The 18,137-nt window shown below is 38.2% G+C and overlaps 4 protein-coding genes across 4 annotated transcripts; 2 read left to right on the top strand and 2 right to left on the bottom strand.

Moving 5' to 3' along the window:
* LOC18784447 (tubulin alpha chain) lies at window positions 508–2,658 on the top strand. Its single transcript, XM_007215307.2, has 4 exons — window positions 508–782; window positions 877–1,111; window positions 1,218–1,588; window positions 1,672–2,658. The coding sequence occupies exons 1-4, from the start codon at window positions 690–692 to the stop codon at window positions 2,323–2,325; spliced, it is 1,353 nt and encodes a 450-aa protein (XP_007215369.1). The 5' UTR covers window positions 508–689; the 3' UTR covers window positions 2,326–2,658.
* Window positions 3,298–3,980, bottom strand: LOC18782634. The gene has a single exon (XM_007217758.2). The coding sequence runs from the start codon at window positions 3,709–3,711 to the stop codon at window positions 3,319–3,321; it is 393 nt and encodes a 130-aa protein (XP_007217820.1). The 5' UTR covers window positions 3,712–3,980; the 3' UTR covers window positions 3,298–3,318.
* On the bottom strand, window positions 4,834–7,148 carry LOC18783666 (40S ribosomal protein S9-2). Its single transcript, XM_007215925.2, has 3 exons — window positions 7,022–7,148; window positions 5,816–6,197; window positions 4,834–5,243 (listed from the first exon to the last, which is right to left on the bottom strand). Exons 1-3 carry the CDS (start codon window positions 7,047–7,049, stop codon window positions 5,057–5,059), a joined length of 597 nt encoding a protein of 198 aa, XP_007215987.1. The 5' UTR covers window positions 7,050–7,148; the 3' UTR covers window positions 4,834–5,056.
* LOC18781573 (cullin-3B) lies at window positions 9,724–13,637 on the top strand. The gene is made up of 2 exons (XM_007216962.2): window positions 9,724–10,467; window positions 11,439–13,637. The coding sequence occupies exons 1-2, from the start codon at window positions 10,307–10,309 to the stop codon at window positions 13,477–13,479; spliced, it is 2,202 nt and encodes a 733-aa protein (XP_007217024.1). The 5' UTR covers window positions 9,724–10,306; the 3' UTR covers window positions 13,480–13,637.

Genomic DNA, 18,137 nt, shown 5'->3' with positions numbered 1-18,137 from the left:
GGGTTTGGATTGCATTCTTTAAAATATTAAAGATTAAAATGTGCAAATTCTCAACCAAATTACAGTATAAATGCCGATTTCTTAAATTTGTTGGCTTTGTGATGTAACCAAAACATCAAGAGGTCTTAGGTTCGAGTACTGGTACGGATCGTATCAACATATTACACGAAATTGTACAGTATAAACTGGATGGAACCATGGAAATCATTTACTGTTTGTAAAGAAAATTTCAAATCCATCACAAGCTTAGCCCATTTTTTGTGTCCATATTCAGCTTCAAAATAAAATGGGCAAAAGGGCCAGCCCAAAACCCAAATAGACCAAGAGACTTGATATCGAAAGTTGAAAGCTTTAATAGGTAAGCCCAAGTCCAATAGAGCTAGTTCATACTGGCGCTTCAGAATTCAAATTTCAAATTCAAACCTAACTGATGAGAACCAACGGTCACATGTAGCTGGAACCCACCACTCTGGTTTTTTTTTCTTTTCGAAATTTTAAAAACACCCGAATTCCTTGGCATTATTGGCCTTATATATTCTCAACCCACTTTCCCTTTCGCATTTCAAATTCTCAAAATTCAAACTCCCTCTTATTCTCTGCAACACTTGCTTTGTTCAGCCCAGACGTCTTTGTATACGTCTTAGGGTCCTTCCTTTTCTCACAAACAAGAAACCAAAACCAGAGTGAAAATGAGAGAGTGCATTTCAATCCACATTGGTCAGGCTGGGATCCAAGTGGGTAACGCCTGCTGGGAGCTATACTGCCTTGAACACGGCATTCAGGTCCGTCTTTTTTCTCATTTCAACCTCCCTTGCTTTTCTGGGTTAGTTCATCTCCTTGTCTAAATTAAATTTTGGGGCTTCTTTTTATTTGCAGCCTGATGGCCAAATGCCAAGTGACAAAACTGTGGGCGGCGGAGACGATGCCTTCAACACTTTCTTCAGTGAAACCGGGGCCGGAAAGCACGTCCCCCGCGCCGTGTTCCTTGACCTTGAGCCCACCGTCATTGATGAGGTGAGGACCGGAACTTACCGTCAACTGTTCCACCCAGAGCAACTCATCAGTGGCAAAGAAGACGCTGCGAACAACTTCGCCAGAGGCCACTACACAAGTAACAATCTTCAACCAAACCCCATTTTCAATTTTTCAATTTCAATCCTTCTAAATTAATGTATGAAAATTTGACAAATTATGGTGCCAATTTGTCATTTGAACAGTTGGGAAGGAGATTGTGGATCTCTGCCTTGACCGAATCAGGAAGCTTGCAGATAACTGTACTGGGCTTCAAGGTTTTCTGGTGTTTCACGCTGTTGGAGGCGGGACTGGGTCCGGTCTTGGTTCTCTGCTCTTGGAAAGGCTCTCTGTAGATTATGGCAAAAAATCAAAGCTTGGGTTCACAGTTTACCCATCTCCTCAGGTCTCAACCTCTGTTGTTGAGCCTTACAACAGCGTCTTGTCCACTCACTCCCTCTTGGAGCACACCGATGTGGCTGTCCTTCTCGACAACGAAGCCATCTACGATATCTGCCGTAGATCGCTTGACATTGAGAGACCCACTTACACCAACCTCAACAGGCTTGTTTCTCAGGTATCAAAACTGAAAGTGTTTGATACTTTTTATTATGAGTTTCTTGCAAATGAGATTGAGGAATTTGGGTTTTGTTGCTGCAGGTTATTTCTTCACTCACTGCTTCTCTGCGTTTTGATGGGGCTCTCAATGTGGATGTGACAGAGTTCCAGACCAATTTGGTTCCCTACCCAAGAATCCATTTCATGCTCTCCTCTTATGCACCGGTCATCTCAGCCGAGAAGGCCTACCACGAGCAACTCTCCGTGGCAGAAATCACCAACAGCGCCTTCGAGCCAGCTTCTATGATGGCGAAATGTGACCCAAGACACGGGAAATACATGGCCTGCTGCTTGATGTACAGAGGAGATGTGGTTCCAAAGGATGTGAATGCTGCTGTGGCCACAATCAAGACCAAGAGGACCATCCAGTTTGTGGACTGGTGCCCAACTGGGTTCAAGTGTGGCATCAACTACCAGCCTCCTACTGTTGTACCTGGTGGAGACTTGGCCAAGGTGCAGAGAGCTGTGTGCATGATTTCCAACTCTACCAGTGTGGCTGAGGTGTTTTCGAGGATCGATCACAAGTTCGATTTGATGTACGCGAAGCGGGCGTTTGTGCATTGGTATGTTGGGGAAGGAATGGAGGAAGGGGAGTTTTCGGAGGCCAGGGAGGACTTGGCTGCTCTTGAGAAGGATTATGAGGAAGTTGGGCTTGAGTCTGCTGAAGGTGAAGATGATGAAAATGACGAGTATTAGAATTAGATAGTTAATTTTCTTTTTATCTTCAAAGCTGTTGTTGGGTTTTGCTTGCCAATGGACTCATTGGTCTGTTGCAACTTTTACAATCAGCTACCCTGTAATAGATTTGAATTTAGGTTTAATTGATGGATGATTTCTTTTATTTGCCATGTTTGCAAGCATTTTGGAGTGAGTTTGTCTGTTTGTTTCCCGGGAAAGGGGCGACATGATTTTCTCACATCATCATCATCTCATGTATTTTGTTAACTGTACAGCAACGTTTGTAGATCAAACGACTACACTTAACTCTACCAGAAAAGGTACACACACCAAAAAAAAAAACCAAAAACAGAAGTCAAGAAAGATGGAACTCAATTCTCCGAACTCTTGTTCCTTCGTCTTCTTGGGATTTCCATCTTCATTGCTGCTGGGGTCTCTGCTTCTTCCTAAAGAGAAACAAGAAAGCCCATTGAGATATAAACTGAGAAATAAAACGTTTGCTTAAAGCCCATTAAGGTCCAAATAAAAATCTGGGCTAAGCCTATATCTTTGACAGCCCAACGATCAAAATCATCACCCATTCAAAAACTTCGGAGGTGGAAAGTTCCAGTTAAGCGAATATTAGAGACAAATGGAGGGAAAGAGAATATAGAAAAGGAAGTCAAAGAAATTGAGATATAAACAGGAAAGTTTGAAAAGGTCGTTTGGATGCTGAGAAGGTACCAGGAAAAAACAATTGGAGGAATTTCTTGGACTTAAAACAAGTTGGAAATTCTTAAGCTCACATCCAAGTTTCATCTATAAAAAAACTCCAACCGTCCTTGATCAGATTGAAAAGGTCCTTTGAATCATGTATTTCCAAAATCAAAATCCCAAATACGATTAACAATTCAAGAACAATTTTCTTTGATTTACAAGAAAAACGAAATCATCAAGAATTCTCCGTAACAAAATAAATTAATCAATCATTTTCTCGAAAGAAGGAGAATACCTGAACAATATAGAGAGTTTTTAGTGGTAAGCGTTGACGGAGTTCTTGAGGGGCGAGCAAGGCAAGATGGGCCGGGCGAAGAGCACAACGTCCATGCCGGAAGCCACGGCATGAGCAACCTTATGATGATTATCTTTGGAGCCGAAACTGGTACTCTCGCCGAGATGCGCGTCCTCCTCCCTAATTCTCAAGATCTGGCTATGCACGCAGCCCGCCCTCTTCGCCCTCCGCCTCCATCGCCCAACCGACCTCGGCGACTCCATCTCCTCCGACGATCCCCCGCTGTCCTGCTCCATCTCCTCCTGCTCCGTACACGCCTTGGGCTTCGACACGAAAAGCAAGCTCCGCTGAACCTCCTCCATCATCTCCCGATGGTCGTCGTTCTCCTTCTGGTTTGGGCGCAGTGTCATCATGTTTGGATTTGGTTTGAGCAATACGGCGCGGTTTGGGCAGTGGCGAGAGCTCTGGTTGGGGATCTGAGTTTTTATTGCGAGCAGGGACCGGTTACGTGAAGGAGGGAAACTTATGAGGGGGCGACACGTGTAAAGAATGGTGGAGAGAAATGAGGGTATCACATGGTTAGTTTAAACTCCGACTTAGAGACAGCTCTAACGGCCTCTTTTAGAGTGGTCATCATCTGTATGAGGAGGACGAGGCCGTTCCCGTTTTGTAAGGAAATCGATTAGGAAACTTGGTTTCCCTTGCCCTTCACTGGGTGCTTGCCACGTCACTAGAACTAGGGTGATTAATCACTAAATTTAAGGAAAATGCTAGGGAGACCAACTTTAGATACCAACTTGTGTACCAACTCTCTAATAGAGTGTGAGACCCATTGTATTGGTGGGCTCCACCTCTATTAGAGAGTTGGTACACAAGTTGGTATCTAAAGTTGGTCTCCCTAGCATCACCCTAAATTTAATTAAGTCCGGAGGCTTATTTGTATAAACAATATTGGATATGTCGCTGTCCTAAAAAATTAGGATCTGATTTAGTAGTAGTTGTACTTGTATTCTTGTTCTGATTGCGTTAAGTGGTGTCCATGTGGCACTTGGTTTATTTATAGCCGTGTATTAGGCTTGGTTGGGGATTTCTGGGACAAGTGGCATGGAATTTGAAGAGGGTTGAGTCAAATTTAAAAGCTTCAACGTCTGGAATCTGCATGGCCACTAGGATTAAAGCTCCCCTTTTCTTTTCATATTGTGTAAAAGGATGAGCAACTCACTACCTCATCGACCGAGACATTCCACATCTGTGATCTCTAGAAATCTTTAATTTAATATTTAAAGACAAAACGTGGTGAAGATGAGTTGCACTTGTAATTGCATTAGGAGGACCAGATCAGATAGCAGACACGTGGTGTGCAGCCTTACCAAAGTCGATTTTCTGATTACAGCCGTGATGCTAATTGATTTTAAAAGGTTGCATGAGCCAGAAAGAGACAGCTCCAGAATTACAAAGGCGAGCTCCATCAATATGAAGACACCAATAATTGAAGGGGATTTTAAGCAAATAAAAATAGATCACGACATTAGATGAAAACGGACAGGACTTAAAAATCTCTCAAGTTACCACCACAAAATTCATTACTAAGGTATTTAAAAGCAAAACATTTGAGTTCTAGGCGCAATAAAACAAGAACAGGAAACGTTTACCACCATCCACTACAATACAGACTGTGAAGTCAGTAAAAGAAACTAACGATGAAATAAGGAGCACATAAAATAAAAGCACGATCTAAGTTGAGGCCTCATCCACTCTTCACTCTTCATCTTCTTCGTCTCCATCACCACCACCTGCAGCCTTCTTGGCAGCTGCCTTCTGGTTCCTTCTCTTCACTCTTCCGGGGCGCCCACCTCCGAGGGGACTAGTGATTGAGAAGTCAATGTGCTTCTGGGAGTCAACCCTCACCATGAAAGATGGGATGTTGACAACCTGCCTTCCAACCCTGGAATTGAAACAAGTGAATTAAACAATAAACAGTACCAGCTTCTACGTTAAACTAAGTAAACAGCATACATCGCTAATCACATAAAACAAACAAGAACATAGTCATTGAACATGTCCCAACAACAGCAGACAAAGTCAACCCAAATAATCACACAGACAATAACCAAGAGAAGTCTAAAAAAAACTTCAATCTACAAGCTACTCAAGATAGTGTGGGTTGTCAGACAGTCCTCAATTAGCTTCATGCAGCAACCATCCAACAGTTTGTACACATGTCAGATTGGGAATCACAACAAGGGTTTATGCTCCCAAGATCTATTCAAATGTACCATTGTATTTCAAATAGTACATGTGATCAATACAATGCACTCCGAAACCGATAGACGAAAAATTGTTAGTCATTCATAACACATTAAGGCATCATTACGAACCAAATATACAGGTCATTCAGAACACAGTCGATCATCTTTATCAGCCCAGTTAACAGCAGCTTCTATATATAGAGAACAAAACCAGAAACACACAAAATGAGAAGATTACAAAAGCTTTCTGAGAAAATAAGGTTTATACCTGATGTGCCTTTGCCTTATAAGCACCCTAGCGTGGTGGATGGACTTAGCCATACCAGTCTTGAACACAAGGGTTTGAAGCCGACGCTCCAAAAAGTTCTCCACAGTCAATGCCAAAACATAATCGAGCTTGTTTTGGGTCTCTTCCAGAAGCCCATACCTGTTCATCCTGCGAAGAAGGGCCTCACCCTCAAAGATACGGCGAGGACTTTTCTCATCCAGAGTAAGAAGTTCCCTAGCAGCATTTCGGATACGACTCAAAGCATACTGAACTCTCCACAACTCCCTCTTGCATCGAAGCCCATATTCTCCAACCAGCTTCAACTCAGCATCCAGACGCTCCTTCTCATAAGGACGTCGTGGCTTCTTAAAAGTCTTCCCGTCTGATATCACCCATTATAATATACACACTTTCTTAGACACAATATCATTCATCAATCACAAATATTGGCAGGAACAATATCCTAATTTTAAACATTCTTTAGGTTTCTCATTAGACAACAGGCGATGTGACTTGTTTGTCTACTTTTCTTTCTCTTTATTGAAGTACCGTTCGACTCCTGTCGGGGAGTCTCACTTCCCATTCTGTTTGTTTTTCAAGCAGGAGAATATTTTCGTATCACTCATGAATAATAAATATTGGCAAGAACAAAATCATAATCTGCAACTTTCTTTTTTATACTCAAACATATACCGATTCTCAGATTACAGGAAACAACACGGAAATGGATTATCATTAGGAAGATTAACAAACAAATTTCACCAAAATCCATTTCATCATTAAAGACAGTATACTTTTAAGCACCCACCTAAGACATTTCATATACACTGATTTTACGCCTTTTACTCTTCCAACAGACAAAGCTTCACAGTCAGTAGTCGATAACAAAACTGTAAATCAGATCTAGGATAAATAACTCCAACATAATTTATATAAGAAGCTCAAGAAGCTTGAGAAGCTGGAACGAATTGAAATATACTCTTTTGGTCGAAAGCAAAAGTTTAATGGTGATTTTAAAACAATGGGAAACTCAACTGGGCAAAATCAAAAGGCACCGATCAAAACAGTTTCCGATTGCAATAACAAAATGAATCAACTCAAACCCTTCGCAGAGAAAGTAATCAAATTACAAACACAGCTAAACATCTCGTTCAAAACCCTAATTGGTCCATAAATACGAGATGCAGAGAGAAGTGAGAGCCTTACAGTTGCGGTAGAAGCTAACGTGCACCATGGCTGGTTAGCCTTAGGTCAGATCCAGAAAAGATCGTAGAGAGAGAGAGAGCTGCCGAGCAGTGATAAGAGAGGGCGAAACAAATGGGACAATGTTTTGCTTTATATGCAAACCCTAAAATGGCTAAACCCTAGTCACACGGCCGAAATGACAAGTTTGCCACTCTGTCTAAGCTGGGCTTCGATGTAGAAGGTGCTTGCCTTTGATTGGACTTTGCCCATTTCAGTCATAACCAATTCATGTTGGGCCGCCTGCCTCTTCTGGACTTCGGGTCCAACAAAGTCAAGCAATGTCCAGCCACCTACAAGAATATTTAATCATTGCGAATAATTTCAAAAAAGAGGTTTGCAAATACTAATTCTTCAAAATTTATAAATAAAAAAAATTGTTTGATCTGTGATTTAGTTTTGGGTATTAATTATATTTTTCTTGCTAAGATAATTGGAATGTTATCATTTGTAGGGATGCATATATAAGAGTGGTGAAATGCTACTATCTCATCTATATATTACCACTAAAATATTATTGATATAGTTTTTTTTTTTTGGACGAAAAAATATTATTGATTTAGTTGTTGAGCTATGGTGGTCCCACGAAAATCGTACAATGATGTTTGATTAGGATAGATCGACATGTTTATGAACAAAAAAAATTAATTTATCGACATGTTACATTGTTGACATACTTACGTGAATTAATATGTCATATGATATTATACATATTCTCTTTGTTATCAAAATCACAATCATATTTCTCGAAATGTTTAATTATCGATTATTTTCTTATTGTGGGAGCTTGTATGGGCAGATCTATTAAGGTGAAAGTAAAGGCACTTGCCTCCACTCAGTCTTGCTAAATGGAATCAAACTGCTTGATAAAATGCCTTCTAAAAAGGTCAAGGCATGACAAAATAAAGGTTGAGACTTGGGTTGCAGTTGGGCTTGAGTGACAATGATGTTACTTTGGGAGTGACTAACAAAAATATTAGACTCCAACTATTTTTTGAATGGAAAAAAGACTTCATGATAAACAATCTTCTTCATATTTAGCCATAAATTCTCTAACCCTCTATTTGGATGAAAGAATTGAAAATTACATAGAATTCTAAAATGATAGAATTTATATTTCCATTATTTCCATTTCTGACAATTGAAAATTTCAGTGTTTGGATTTAGGTATGTCGAATTTTGTAAATTACACTATGAAAATTGTGAAATGACGCATGTTTTAGTGGAAATTAAACTCGGGAATTTGATGCCCAAATTTTCATGATTTTTTCTGCATGTCATTTAATAAATTCCGTACTTAAGTTACCAAACAAGGGAATTGTCAATTTCTCCTCTTAAATTTCTGACTTTTAATTAAATTTCAAGTTATTTTTCCTCATCCAAACGGACCCAATATGAGCTATATCATCTTTGTCTCCATTGCAAATGCCCTACTCCTCTACTTGTGTTTTTCTTCTCGTTCTCTCTACACGTTATTCTCATTATTTTATTCCCTTGCAAAGAAATTAGGTAGAATGTGTATAATTTGTGTATAGATGTATTTATATATTCGCTGTTAGTTAATTGGTAGTAGTGTTTTCTTGTGATTGTGATGTAAACCAAAAAATAAACTAAAAATCCAAATGGAAAATATACGTTTACAAAAAAACAAAAAAAGCTCTTGACCAAAAAAATATATATACGTTTACAAAAGTAGAAGGACTATATATATAAAGCAAAAGTCAAAGAATTGTGAAACATTCAAAATACTAGAAAATGTCATTGATTAATGTAAACACTAAGAATTGAAATGATTAATTAAATGAGGATAATATGGTAAATTCATACTTTTTTTATATTTAAAAAAAATTAAAATTAAAAAAAGAAGATAATAAATCATATTTTTATGGAACACAACAACCTATTATCTTTTTTAATTTTAAAATAAATTTAAAATTTTCTAAAAAAAAGCCTCTTACAAACGCAGAAGTGCGTGCGGAGAGACTGGTAGTGTTTTGAAAAATGTTAGCAACCTTTTCTCTAACATTCTCCTTTGGATCTTTTCTCTTCTTTGCTTGACATGTGTCATTCTCCTTACACTTAAAACAATGTCATTAATATATTATATAAGCTAACTTTTACTTTCCAAGTTTTCCCTTATTAAATGTATTCAATTTATCCAAAAAAAATTCAGAACTTTCTTACCATCTTATTAATTTGTTTTCTAACATCAATTATTTTTTTAAAGAAAATATATACTTTTAAGAGGAAATGTCTGGGTTTTTTTATATAAAATTTACAAAACACAAAGGGTTTAGATATTTTATTTAAAAAAAAAAAGTCCTTTGTGTTTAAAAAAAAAACGGACTTGAAAAAATTAGACATTTTCTTGAAAAAAATAATTGACGTTAAAAAAAAATGATGGTAAAAAAGTTGTGAAATTTTTTTGAATATATTTAATAAGGGTAAAGTTGGAAAGCAAAAGTTAACTTATATAATATATTAATGACATTGTTTGAAGTGTAAGGAGAATGACATATGTAAAGTAAAAAATGGAGAAGGTCCAAAAAAGAAGGTTGGAGAGAGTTTCTCATGTGTTTTAAGAGGGAAATTTTTAGCTCATGTGGGTAGGCGAGTGAGCGGCGGCGACCCACATGTATACGTTACTAGAGTTGGATTCTCAAAAGAGCCCATCCAATTGTAGGGTTAGACTGAAGGGGAAGTGGGGGTTGAATGGTCTTTATATTTTTCTCTCTCTCTCTCTCTCTCTCTCTTCTCTCTCTCTCTCAGTGTGCTTGCTTTCAAATCAAAATTGACCTAAAGACGAGAAAAGAGTTGTTGTACTGAAGAAAAAGAAAGAAGATGAAATAATGAAACAACTTCTTAGAAGTGCAATATTTTAATACAGCCTTCGTCATTTTCTCTCTCTTATCTCTCTCTCTCTTTTCCTCCCCGGTATCATCATCCCCAATTTATGCTTTATTTCCACTGATTCATCCCCCTTTTCATTCCGAAACCCTAATTTTATTATATTTCTTCATCTCAAACCCCCTTGGGCTCCAAAACCCTTTTCTCATGCTCTAATTTTGTTCGATCGTATTCTAAATTCGGGTCAACCGCTAGGGTTTTCTCACCGAACCCAAACCATTCAATCTCAATTGGGTCTTTTGGTTTTGGATTGAGGGTTTGCGAAGCTTCTTTCAGGTTCGATTCAAACTGAGGATCGGTTTTATCGAGTATTTAGGACCTGCGATAAGTTAAATTTGTGAAATGAGTGCTCAGAAGAAGAGGAACTTCCAAATTGAGGCCTTTAAGCATCGGGTTGTGGTTGATCCCAAATACGCAGAGAAGACCTGGAAGATCCTGGAGCATGCGATTCACGAAATTTACAATCACAATGCTAGCGGGCTTAGCTTCGAAGAGCTTTATAGGTTTGTGACTTTTGCTTACACCTAGCATATGTATGTATGATCTATTTTTGGGTATTGAAGTATTGATGAAACTGATTCGAAGGTCACTTTTTGTTTGGGTCTGTTGGAAATGGTTGGATTACTTTATTTCTGAGCATTATTAGGTTTTGATGGCTCTGTTTTCAGTAACTCATGTCAGTTTAATCCCCTTACTCTTAAGTTACTTTCCGGGTGCAGAATTGCTTTTTCATCTGTTTTATTTTCGCTGATCCATTTTTCAGATTATATGTTGATTTAAGTCTAACTGATGGCCTTATGGTCTTCTTGCATATTGATAGGGTGAGAGCTTAGAGTGGGTTTTTATGGTAGGAAAGTGCATGGTTCTAGGTTGTCTAAAGAGTTGGAATATCTTGGAGAGTGTAGGCATATTTGGTTCCAAAGTTCAATTATGAGGTTTCTAGGATATCGATTCTTTACAGTTGATCACAAGGTTTCTAGGATATCTTTGCAGTTGATCATGAGGGGTCTAGGATATCTGTTCTATTCTACAATTTGTGCTCATTCATGCTTGGGAATGTTACTATTCTCTCTTCTATTTCCTTCTTGTTCATTTGATGGTTATCTGTCACGCATTTTACTTTCTGCACTTTAATTTTGCTCCCTTTTTTTTTTACTTGGGTGATTCCCTATCATTTTTCTGTTTTTCCTTTCTGTTTTTTGGTGTCACAAAGGGTTTTGTATTTCATGATTTTAGAATGATCCTGTGCATACTTTGGGTGCATGCTTTGATGTTGTGTGTAGACTTTGGGTCACATAGGTTGGGGGAAAAAAGTGGGTAGAAAAAGTTGGAATAAGTAACATTTTCAATTGGTTATATCTCATCAGTGCAAGATAACTTGCAAGAGCATTTGAATCTTACTTTATAACCACTGTTTCTTTCACGTCTTGAAACTTTATGCTTCTGATGTTTGAGAATATTTCCATACATTCAGGAATGCCTACAATATGGTGCTGCACAAATTTGGAGAGAAACTCTACTCTGGTCTGGTGACAACCATGACTTATCATCTAAAAGAAATATCTAAATCAATTGAAGCTGCTCAGGGAGAGTTGTTTTTGGAAGAGCTGAACAGGAAATGGGCAGAACATAACAAGGCATTGCAGATGATTCGAGACATATTGATGTACATGGACAGGACTTTTATCCCAAGCACCCACAAAACCCCTGTTCATGAGCTTGGGTTGAACCTGTGGAGGGATGTTGTAATTCACTCTAGCAAAACCCAGGCTAGGCTTTTGGATACACTTCTTGAGCTTGTGCATAGAGAAAGGAGTGGTGAAGTAATTAACAGAGGCTTGATGAGGAATATTATAAAAATGTTAATGGATTTGGGTTCTTCGGTTTACCAAGACGACTTTGAGAAGCATTTTCTTGAGGTTTCAGCTGATTTTTACCGTTGTGAGTCTCAAGAGTTCATAGAGTCATGTGACTGTGGGAACTATTTAAAGAAGGCTGAGAGACGCTTAATGGAAGAAATGGAGAGAGTGTCCCATTACTTGGATGCTAGAAGTGAAGCTAAGATAACAAATGTGGTGGAAAAGGAGATGATCGAAAGTCACATGAACAGACTAGTTCATATGGAGAGCTCAGGTTTAGTTAATATGCTTGTGGATGACAAATATGATGACTTGGGAAGAATGTATAGCTTGTTTCGCAGGGTGCAGAACGGACTTGTGATAGTCAGAGATGTCATGACTGCTTACATCCGAGATACTGGCAAACAGCTAGTTACTGACCCAGAAAGATTAAGGGATCCTGTAGATTTTGTGCAGCGTCTCTTGGATTTGAAGGACAAATATGACAAAGTTATCAATTTGGCATTTAACAATGACAAGACATTCCAGAATGCTCTAAATTCTTCTTTTGAATACTTCATTAATTTGAATGCCAGGTCCCCTGAATTCATTTCTCTGTTTGTGGATGACAAGCTTCGGAAAGGATTAAGAGGGGTCAGTGAGGAGGATGTAGAAGTTGTACTGGACAAGGTCATGATGCTTTTCCGTTACCTTCAAGAGAAAGATGTGTTTGAAAAGTATTACAAACAACACTTGGCAAAGAGGCTTCTTTCTGGGAAAACTGTTTCTGATGATGCAGAAAGAAGTCTTATTGTTAAGCTCAAAACAGAGTGTGGATATCAATTCACTTCTAAATTGGAGGGTATGTTCACTGATATGAAGACCTCTCAGGATACAATGCATGGATTCTACTCAGCCGTCGGACATCAGTTAGGTGATAGCCCAACACTAGCTGTTCAGGTCCTCACAACAGGTTCCTGGCCTACTCAGCCAAGTGCCACGTGCAACCTTCCAGCAGAAATTTTGTGGGTATGCGAAAAGTTCAAGAGTTATTATCTCGGGACCCATACTGGGCGGAGATTGTCCTGGCAAACAAATATGGGTACAGCTGACTTGAAAACGACTTTTGGAAAGGGCCAGAAGCATGAGCTGAATGTTTCCACATACCAGATGTGCGTGCTGATGCTATTCAACAACACTGACCGGTTGACCTATAAGGAAATTGAGCAGGCTACGGAGATACCAGCCTCTGACTTGAAGAGGTGTCTGCAATCTCTGGCCTGTGTTAAAGGGAAGAATGTTCTTCGGAAGGAGCCAATGAGCAAGGACATAGCTGAGGACGATGCCTTCTTCTTTAATGACAAGTTCACAAGCAAGTTCTTCAAGGTAAAGATAGGTACTGTGGTTGCGCAAAGGGAGTCTGAACCAGAAAATCAAGAAACCAGGCAGAGAGTAGAGGAAGACAGGAAGCCCCAGATTGAGGCAGCAATTGTGAGGATCATGAAGTCAAGGCGCGTACTGGATCACAATAATATCGTTGCTGAGGTCACGAAACAGCTGCAGGCACGATTCCTGCCAAACCCTGTTGTAATAAAGAAACGAATCGAGTCCCTCATTGAGCGGGAGTTTTTGGAGAGGGATAAAACAGATAGAAAATTGTACAGGTACCTTGCTTGAAGAAACAGTATGTTTTGATTTATTTTGTTATGGCTGCTTATGGCACAAGCCTGTATGATTTATCCTACATTTGGTTAGTTGGAATGTTGTTCTTTGATCATTACGGGCTTTGGGTGGATTCGAATGAAGTTCAATTAATGCCACTTTGTTGCATAATCTCCCCTCATGTTTATTAAACTTTTCTGAGTCGGATGGATGGAAATGCGGAAATCATTGGAAGTAATCATATTCTGCCTCATGTATCTAATTTTGATCACTATTATACCATTTGCCCTCATCCGCTGCTGGGTTTATGAAAATTATTGCCATGGCTTCGTCTCACAGACCTTGTGGCATGTTTGGGTTATAGCCTCAAAGGTTTGTTTTAAGCTTAGCTCGTGAAGCTTTGAATTCTCTATGATACACGTTCGTGTTAACTAAGTGCATGTGAAAATCTTTGATATAATCTTTCATGGAGAATTAAGTGCATATGAAATCTTTGATATAATCTTTCATGGAGAATACCGTTTCATGCTGATGCTGGGTAGCAGATCCTGCACTGTCGGCCTAAGTTAGGTAGTCGCCTTCTAAAACAAACCAGAGGAAAAATGAACTCGCAGATGGAGACTATTCATCACTATAACCAGGTGGAAAACTTTTTCTTCCTAATTCCAATTTCGTTATGTGAAATCCTACTTCGATTAATTGACAAAGTAAAACAGTTTGAGGATCCACCCGAAGCAAGGCAAGTATTTAACAATGTTGTGAATCCTCCATGTAAAACAGTATGTAATTCTTTCCAATTTTTGTACAGGCTTCATTTTTCCCTATGTTATAATGTAAATACCACTTATTTCAATTCCTTTGTCGACCAAAGATTCTTGGGGACCCAAAATTGTGTGTAGAGTTTGCTTTGATCTCGTCAGGGTGAGGGTTTTCAAATATGTTGTTTATCTCTCTCCCCGGGGTTCAGCTGTGGTCTGAGGCTTCTGGTGTTCTTTCAATTTGTTCCGCTTTTGCAATTATTGTTAGCTGAACCAGTTTCATTTCTCTTTCAGAAATCAGATTAGATCTTTTTGCAAGTACTCTTAGTTGAAGCCTGGTAATTCCACCAACGAAATTTTTTATTTTTTATTTCATTCCAGAAAAAGAAACTGATCCAACTAAAGAATAATCTCAGCAAAAACTGAACAAACTGAAAAAAGCATTAGAAGCCTGAGACAACAGTTGAACACCGGAGTTTAGGATTTATCAAGAGCTTAACGTGTGGGAGTAAACTTCAGGAGTCGGAGATGAGATGTTGGAGGAAACCAAACAAATTGTAGTCACTAATATGATGCCGATTTGTTTAATACCCTCCAACACTCATATACGACTATTAAATTGAGAAATAACCAGTAATTTTCAGTTTAGATGTCGGAAATGAGATATTGGAGGAAATTAAACAAATTAAGAATTTCTCATTGAGATTGAGAGGTTAATTTGTTTAGTTTCCTCCGACTCTCACTTACGACTTTTAAATGGAGTAATAACTGAGAAATTTTTTTAGTTTAGATGTCGGAGATGAGATATTGGAGGAAACTAAACAAATTAGGAGTTTCTCATCGAGGTAGAGAGGTTGTAATTTGTTTAGTCCCCTCCAATTCTCACATACGACTTTTAAACAGAGCAATGGAGTGTTGGAGAGATTTGAGAGAGCCATATGCTAAAAGGGGTGAAAGGTTTTGGGCTTCGAATACAATGAATAGGTTCAGCTTCCTGCAACTCTCATCTACAGCCTCTTTCCTTTTGAGTGAGAGCATGCTTTTGTGGGAGGTTTGTTGAAGACTGAAGAGCAACCATGTATTTATAATAATTAGCATATGCTCACGAGTCACATCTCAATGAGAGAAGAAGAAGAAGAAGACCGAACATGTTTCATTCATGCGTTGGTGCCTTCCAGGAAGCAAAATTTGCATGATAGTACGGACAGTACAGATATAATAGACTATGTACGTACGGTATAATATACGTATAATGTAACCTAAATCTCAGAGACAACAAATTAAAACAAAATTATAATGGGGCAGGGAGGGATTGTCCTCGTCCTGTTTATAAGGCCCGTGGCTGTGAGGTGCAACATTTTCATGGAAATCTCAAGTCTTTGCATTTTGCAATAGGCTAACGATACCCACCCAGACTACTTGTACTATAAATAAACTCAAAACCAAATTAATTCTATTAAAAACCCAAACAAAAAAAAACCAAATTTGAACAGAATTTCCAGTTGTTTTAGTTTAGTTGGTATCTGAATTACCATTATTGCCCGTGGAAATGTTGTAATTCACAAAACCCCTTGTTCATATTGCTTGGGTTGAACCTGTGGAGGAAACTCAGGCTAGGCTTTTGGATACACTTGTTGAGCTTGTGCATGGATAAAGGAGTGACAAAGTAATTGACGGAGGCTTGATGAGAAATATTATAAAATTGTTAGTGGATTTGGGTTCTTCTATTTACCAAGACGACTTTGAGAAGCATTTTCTCGAGGTTTCAGCTGATTTTTAATGTTGTGAGTGTCAACAGTTCGTAGGCCTTGTTTGATGGGTAGGATTAGTGAGATTGGATTATTTTAATTCAATATCACGCTTGGTGGTAAAAAATGAATGTGTAAATGATAAAAAATAATTTCATCATAATCTAATTATGTGTATTTTTGTATGATAGTTCATCTTACGAAAAAATAATCTGGGATACATGATCTCATTACTCCAACCTCTTGACCTTAAACTCAAGACCCGGAAGTCACCATATAAACCCAAAATACTAGTGCGAATGAAAAATACTTATTCTTTCCAATCCAATTCTAGTCACCGAACATGACCACATGTGATTGTGGGACCTATTTAAGGAAGGCCGAGAGGGAGAGACCAAGGGTTGGTTTTAAGCTTGGTTCGTGAAGCTTTGAATTCTGTATGATACTTGTGCCATTTACACATTCATGTTCATTAAAAGTGCATGTGAAATCTTGATCAATATATATGGTGCAAATGTGCTCTCCATAATCATTATCTTAATCCGCTTTTTATTTAATTTAATTTTGTTGTGAATAAAAAAAGTGGATATCCATTGGATATTAATGCTTTCTCTTTATTAGGTTTAGGTGCTCTTTTCTTATTTCCCTGCAAATCCTTATATTCTTTAATCAAAGGTTTTGTGTTGTCTCTCCACTGATTAGTGTCATGGGATTTGCCTCTCGTCCCTAATATAATCCATATAATCTTCTAAAACAAACTAATTCATCATCCGTTGTTTGAGGATTCAAAGCAAATGGTTGATTAGCTACTTGGGCAAATTGACTTGATTCGCGATTTCAAATTTGGAGTCACAAATGAGGAGAAGAGACTTGATGGGCACATTGGCAAGCTTGATGGCGACAAGAAGTCATTTTACAATGGGATATTTGTCTTTAAAATTTCGAACATAAGGTGGGTGATAGCATAGCCGTGAGGCTATACTGGGGGTTTTCTATTTTTTAAAAACAGTATAGCCGGACGGCTATACTTGGGTTTGTAAATGTTTATTTTAAAATATAGTATAGCCGCACGGTTATACTCTCCTTTTTTAAAAACGTGTAGCCAAGCGCCTATACTGTTTTTTACGCGTGGACGCCTATTCTCTAGGCTTTTTGTTTTTTTATAAATAGTATAGCCGGCTATACTCGAGTTTTTATATATATATATTTTTAAAAATAGTATAGCCGACCGGCTATACTTGATTTTGTAAATGTTTATTTTAAAATATAGTATAGCCAAGCGGCTATAACTCCCTTTTTTTTGTAAAAATAGTATAGCCAAAACAGATATACTGTTTTTAATGCGTGGGCGCCTATTCTCTAGGCGGGTCCTTTTTTTATAAATAAATAGTATAGCCGCGCAGCTATAGTATTTTTGACAGGTGAGCACCTAATAGCTAGGCGGATACTTTTTAAAAAACATATATATATATATATAAATAGTACAGCCGGGTGGCTAGACTCTCTCTTTTTTTCTTTTATTTTTTAAAATTTAAATTTTACAGTGTTGTGTTGTGAATCCTCCATGTCAACAATCTGTAATTCTTCAAAAAATTTATAAAGGCTTCAATGGTTTTATTGACCAAGGATTGTTGGGGACCCAAAATTCTGTGTAGAGTTTGCTTTGATCTCGTGAGGGTGATGGATTTTCAAATATGTTGTTTATCTCTCTCCCTGAGGTTCAGCTGTGGTCTGAGGCTTGCTGTGTTTTTTCAATTCGTTCCGCCTTCGCAATTATTCTTGGCTGAACCAGTTTCCTTTCTCTTTCATAAATCAGAGTAAATGTTTTTGCAACTGTTCTTAGTTGAAGCCTGGTAATTCCATCAGCGAATTTTCAACTTTTTTTTTTAATTCCAGAAAAAGAAACTGATCCAGCTAAAGAGTAATCTCACAAAAACAGAACAAACTGAAAAAAGCATTAGAAGCCTGAGACAACAGTTGAACACCAGAGAGACGAACAACGGAGTTTAGGATTTATCAGGAGCTTAAGGTGTTGGAGTAAACTTTAGGAGTTGGAGATGAGATGTTGGAGGAAATCAAACAAATTGTAATCACTAATATGATGTCGATTACACTCATATATGACTATTAAATTGAGAAATAACCAGTAATTTTCAGTTTAGATGTC

This window comes from Prunus persica, chromosome G3 (genome assembly GCF_000346465.2).
Source record: "Prunus persica cultivar Lovell chromosome G3, Prunus_persica_NCBIv2, whole genome shotgun sequence".
Taxonomy (NCBI): Eukaryota; Viridiplantae; Streptophyta; class Magnoliopsida; order Rosales; family Rosaceae; genus Prunus; species Prunus persica.
This window is presented reverse-complemented; position numbering and strand designations above follow the sequence as displayed.

Bases quoted from the DNA above. Each gene is read 5' to 3' on its own strand.
- LOC18784447 (XM_007215307.2), top strand. From the start codon at position 690: ATGAGAGAGTGCATTTCAATCCACATTGGTCAGGCTGGGATCCAAGTG. The intron at 1,112-1,217 runs GTAACAATCTTC...TCATTTGAACAG, and splicing joins CGCCAGAGGCCACTACACAA to TTGGGAAGGAGATTGTGGAT. The intron at 1,589-1,671 runs GTATCAAAACTG...TTGTTGCTGCAG, and splicing joins TCAACAGGCTTGTTTCTCAG to GTTATTTCTTCACTCACTGC.
- LOC18781573 (XM_007216962.2), top strand. From the start codon at position 10,307: ATGAGTGCTCAGAAGAAGAGGAACTTCCAAATTGAGGCCTTTAAGCAT. The intron at 10,468-11,438 runs GTTTGTGACTTT...CCATACATTCAG, and splicing joins AGCTTCGAAGAGCTTTATAG to GAATGCCTACAATATGGTGC.
- LOC18782634 (XM_007217758.2), bottom strand. From the start codon at position 3,711: ATGATGACACTGCGCCCAAACCAGAAGGAGAACGACGACCATCGGGAG.
- LOC18783666 (XM_007215925.2), bottom strand. From the start codon at position 7,049: ATGGTGCACGTTAGCTTCTACCGCAACT. The intron at 6,198-7,021 runs GTAAGGCTCTCA...GGGTGATATCAG, and splicing joins CGTTAGCTTCTACCGCAACT to ACGGGAAGACTTTTAAGAAG. The intron at 5,244-5,815 runs GTATAAACCTTA...TTTCAATTCCAG, and splicing joins ATAAGGCAAAGGCACATCAG to GGTTGGAAGGCAGGTTGTCA.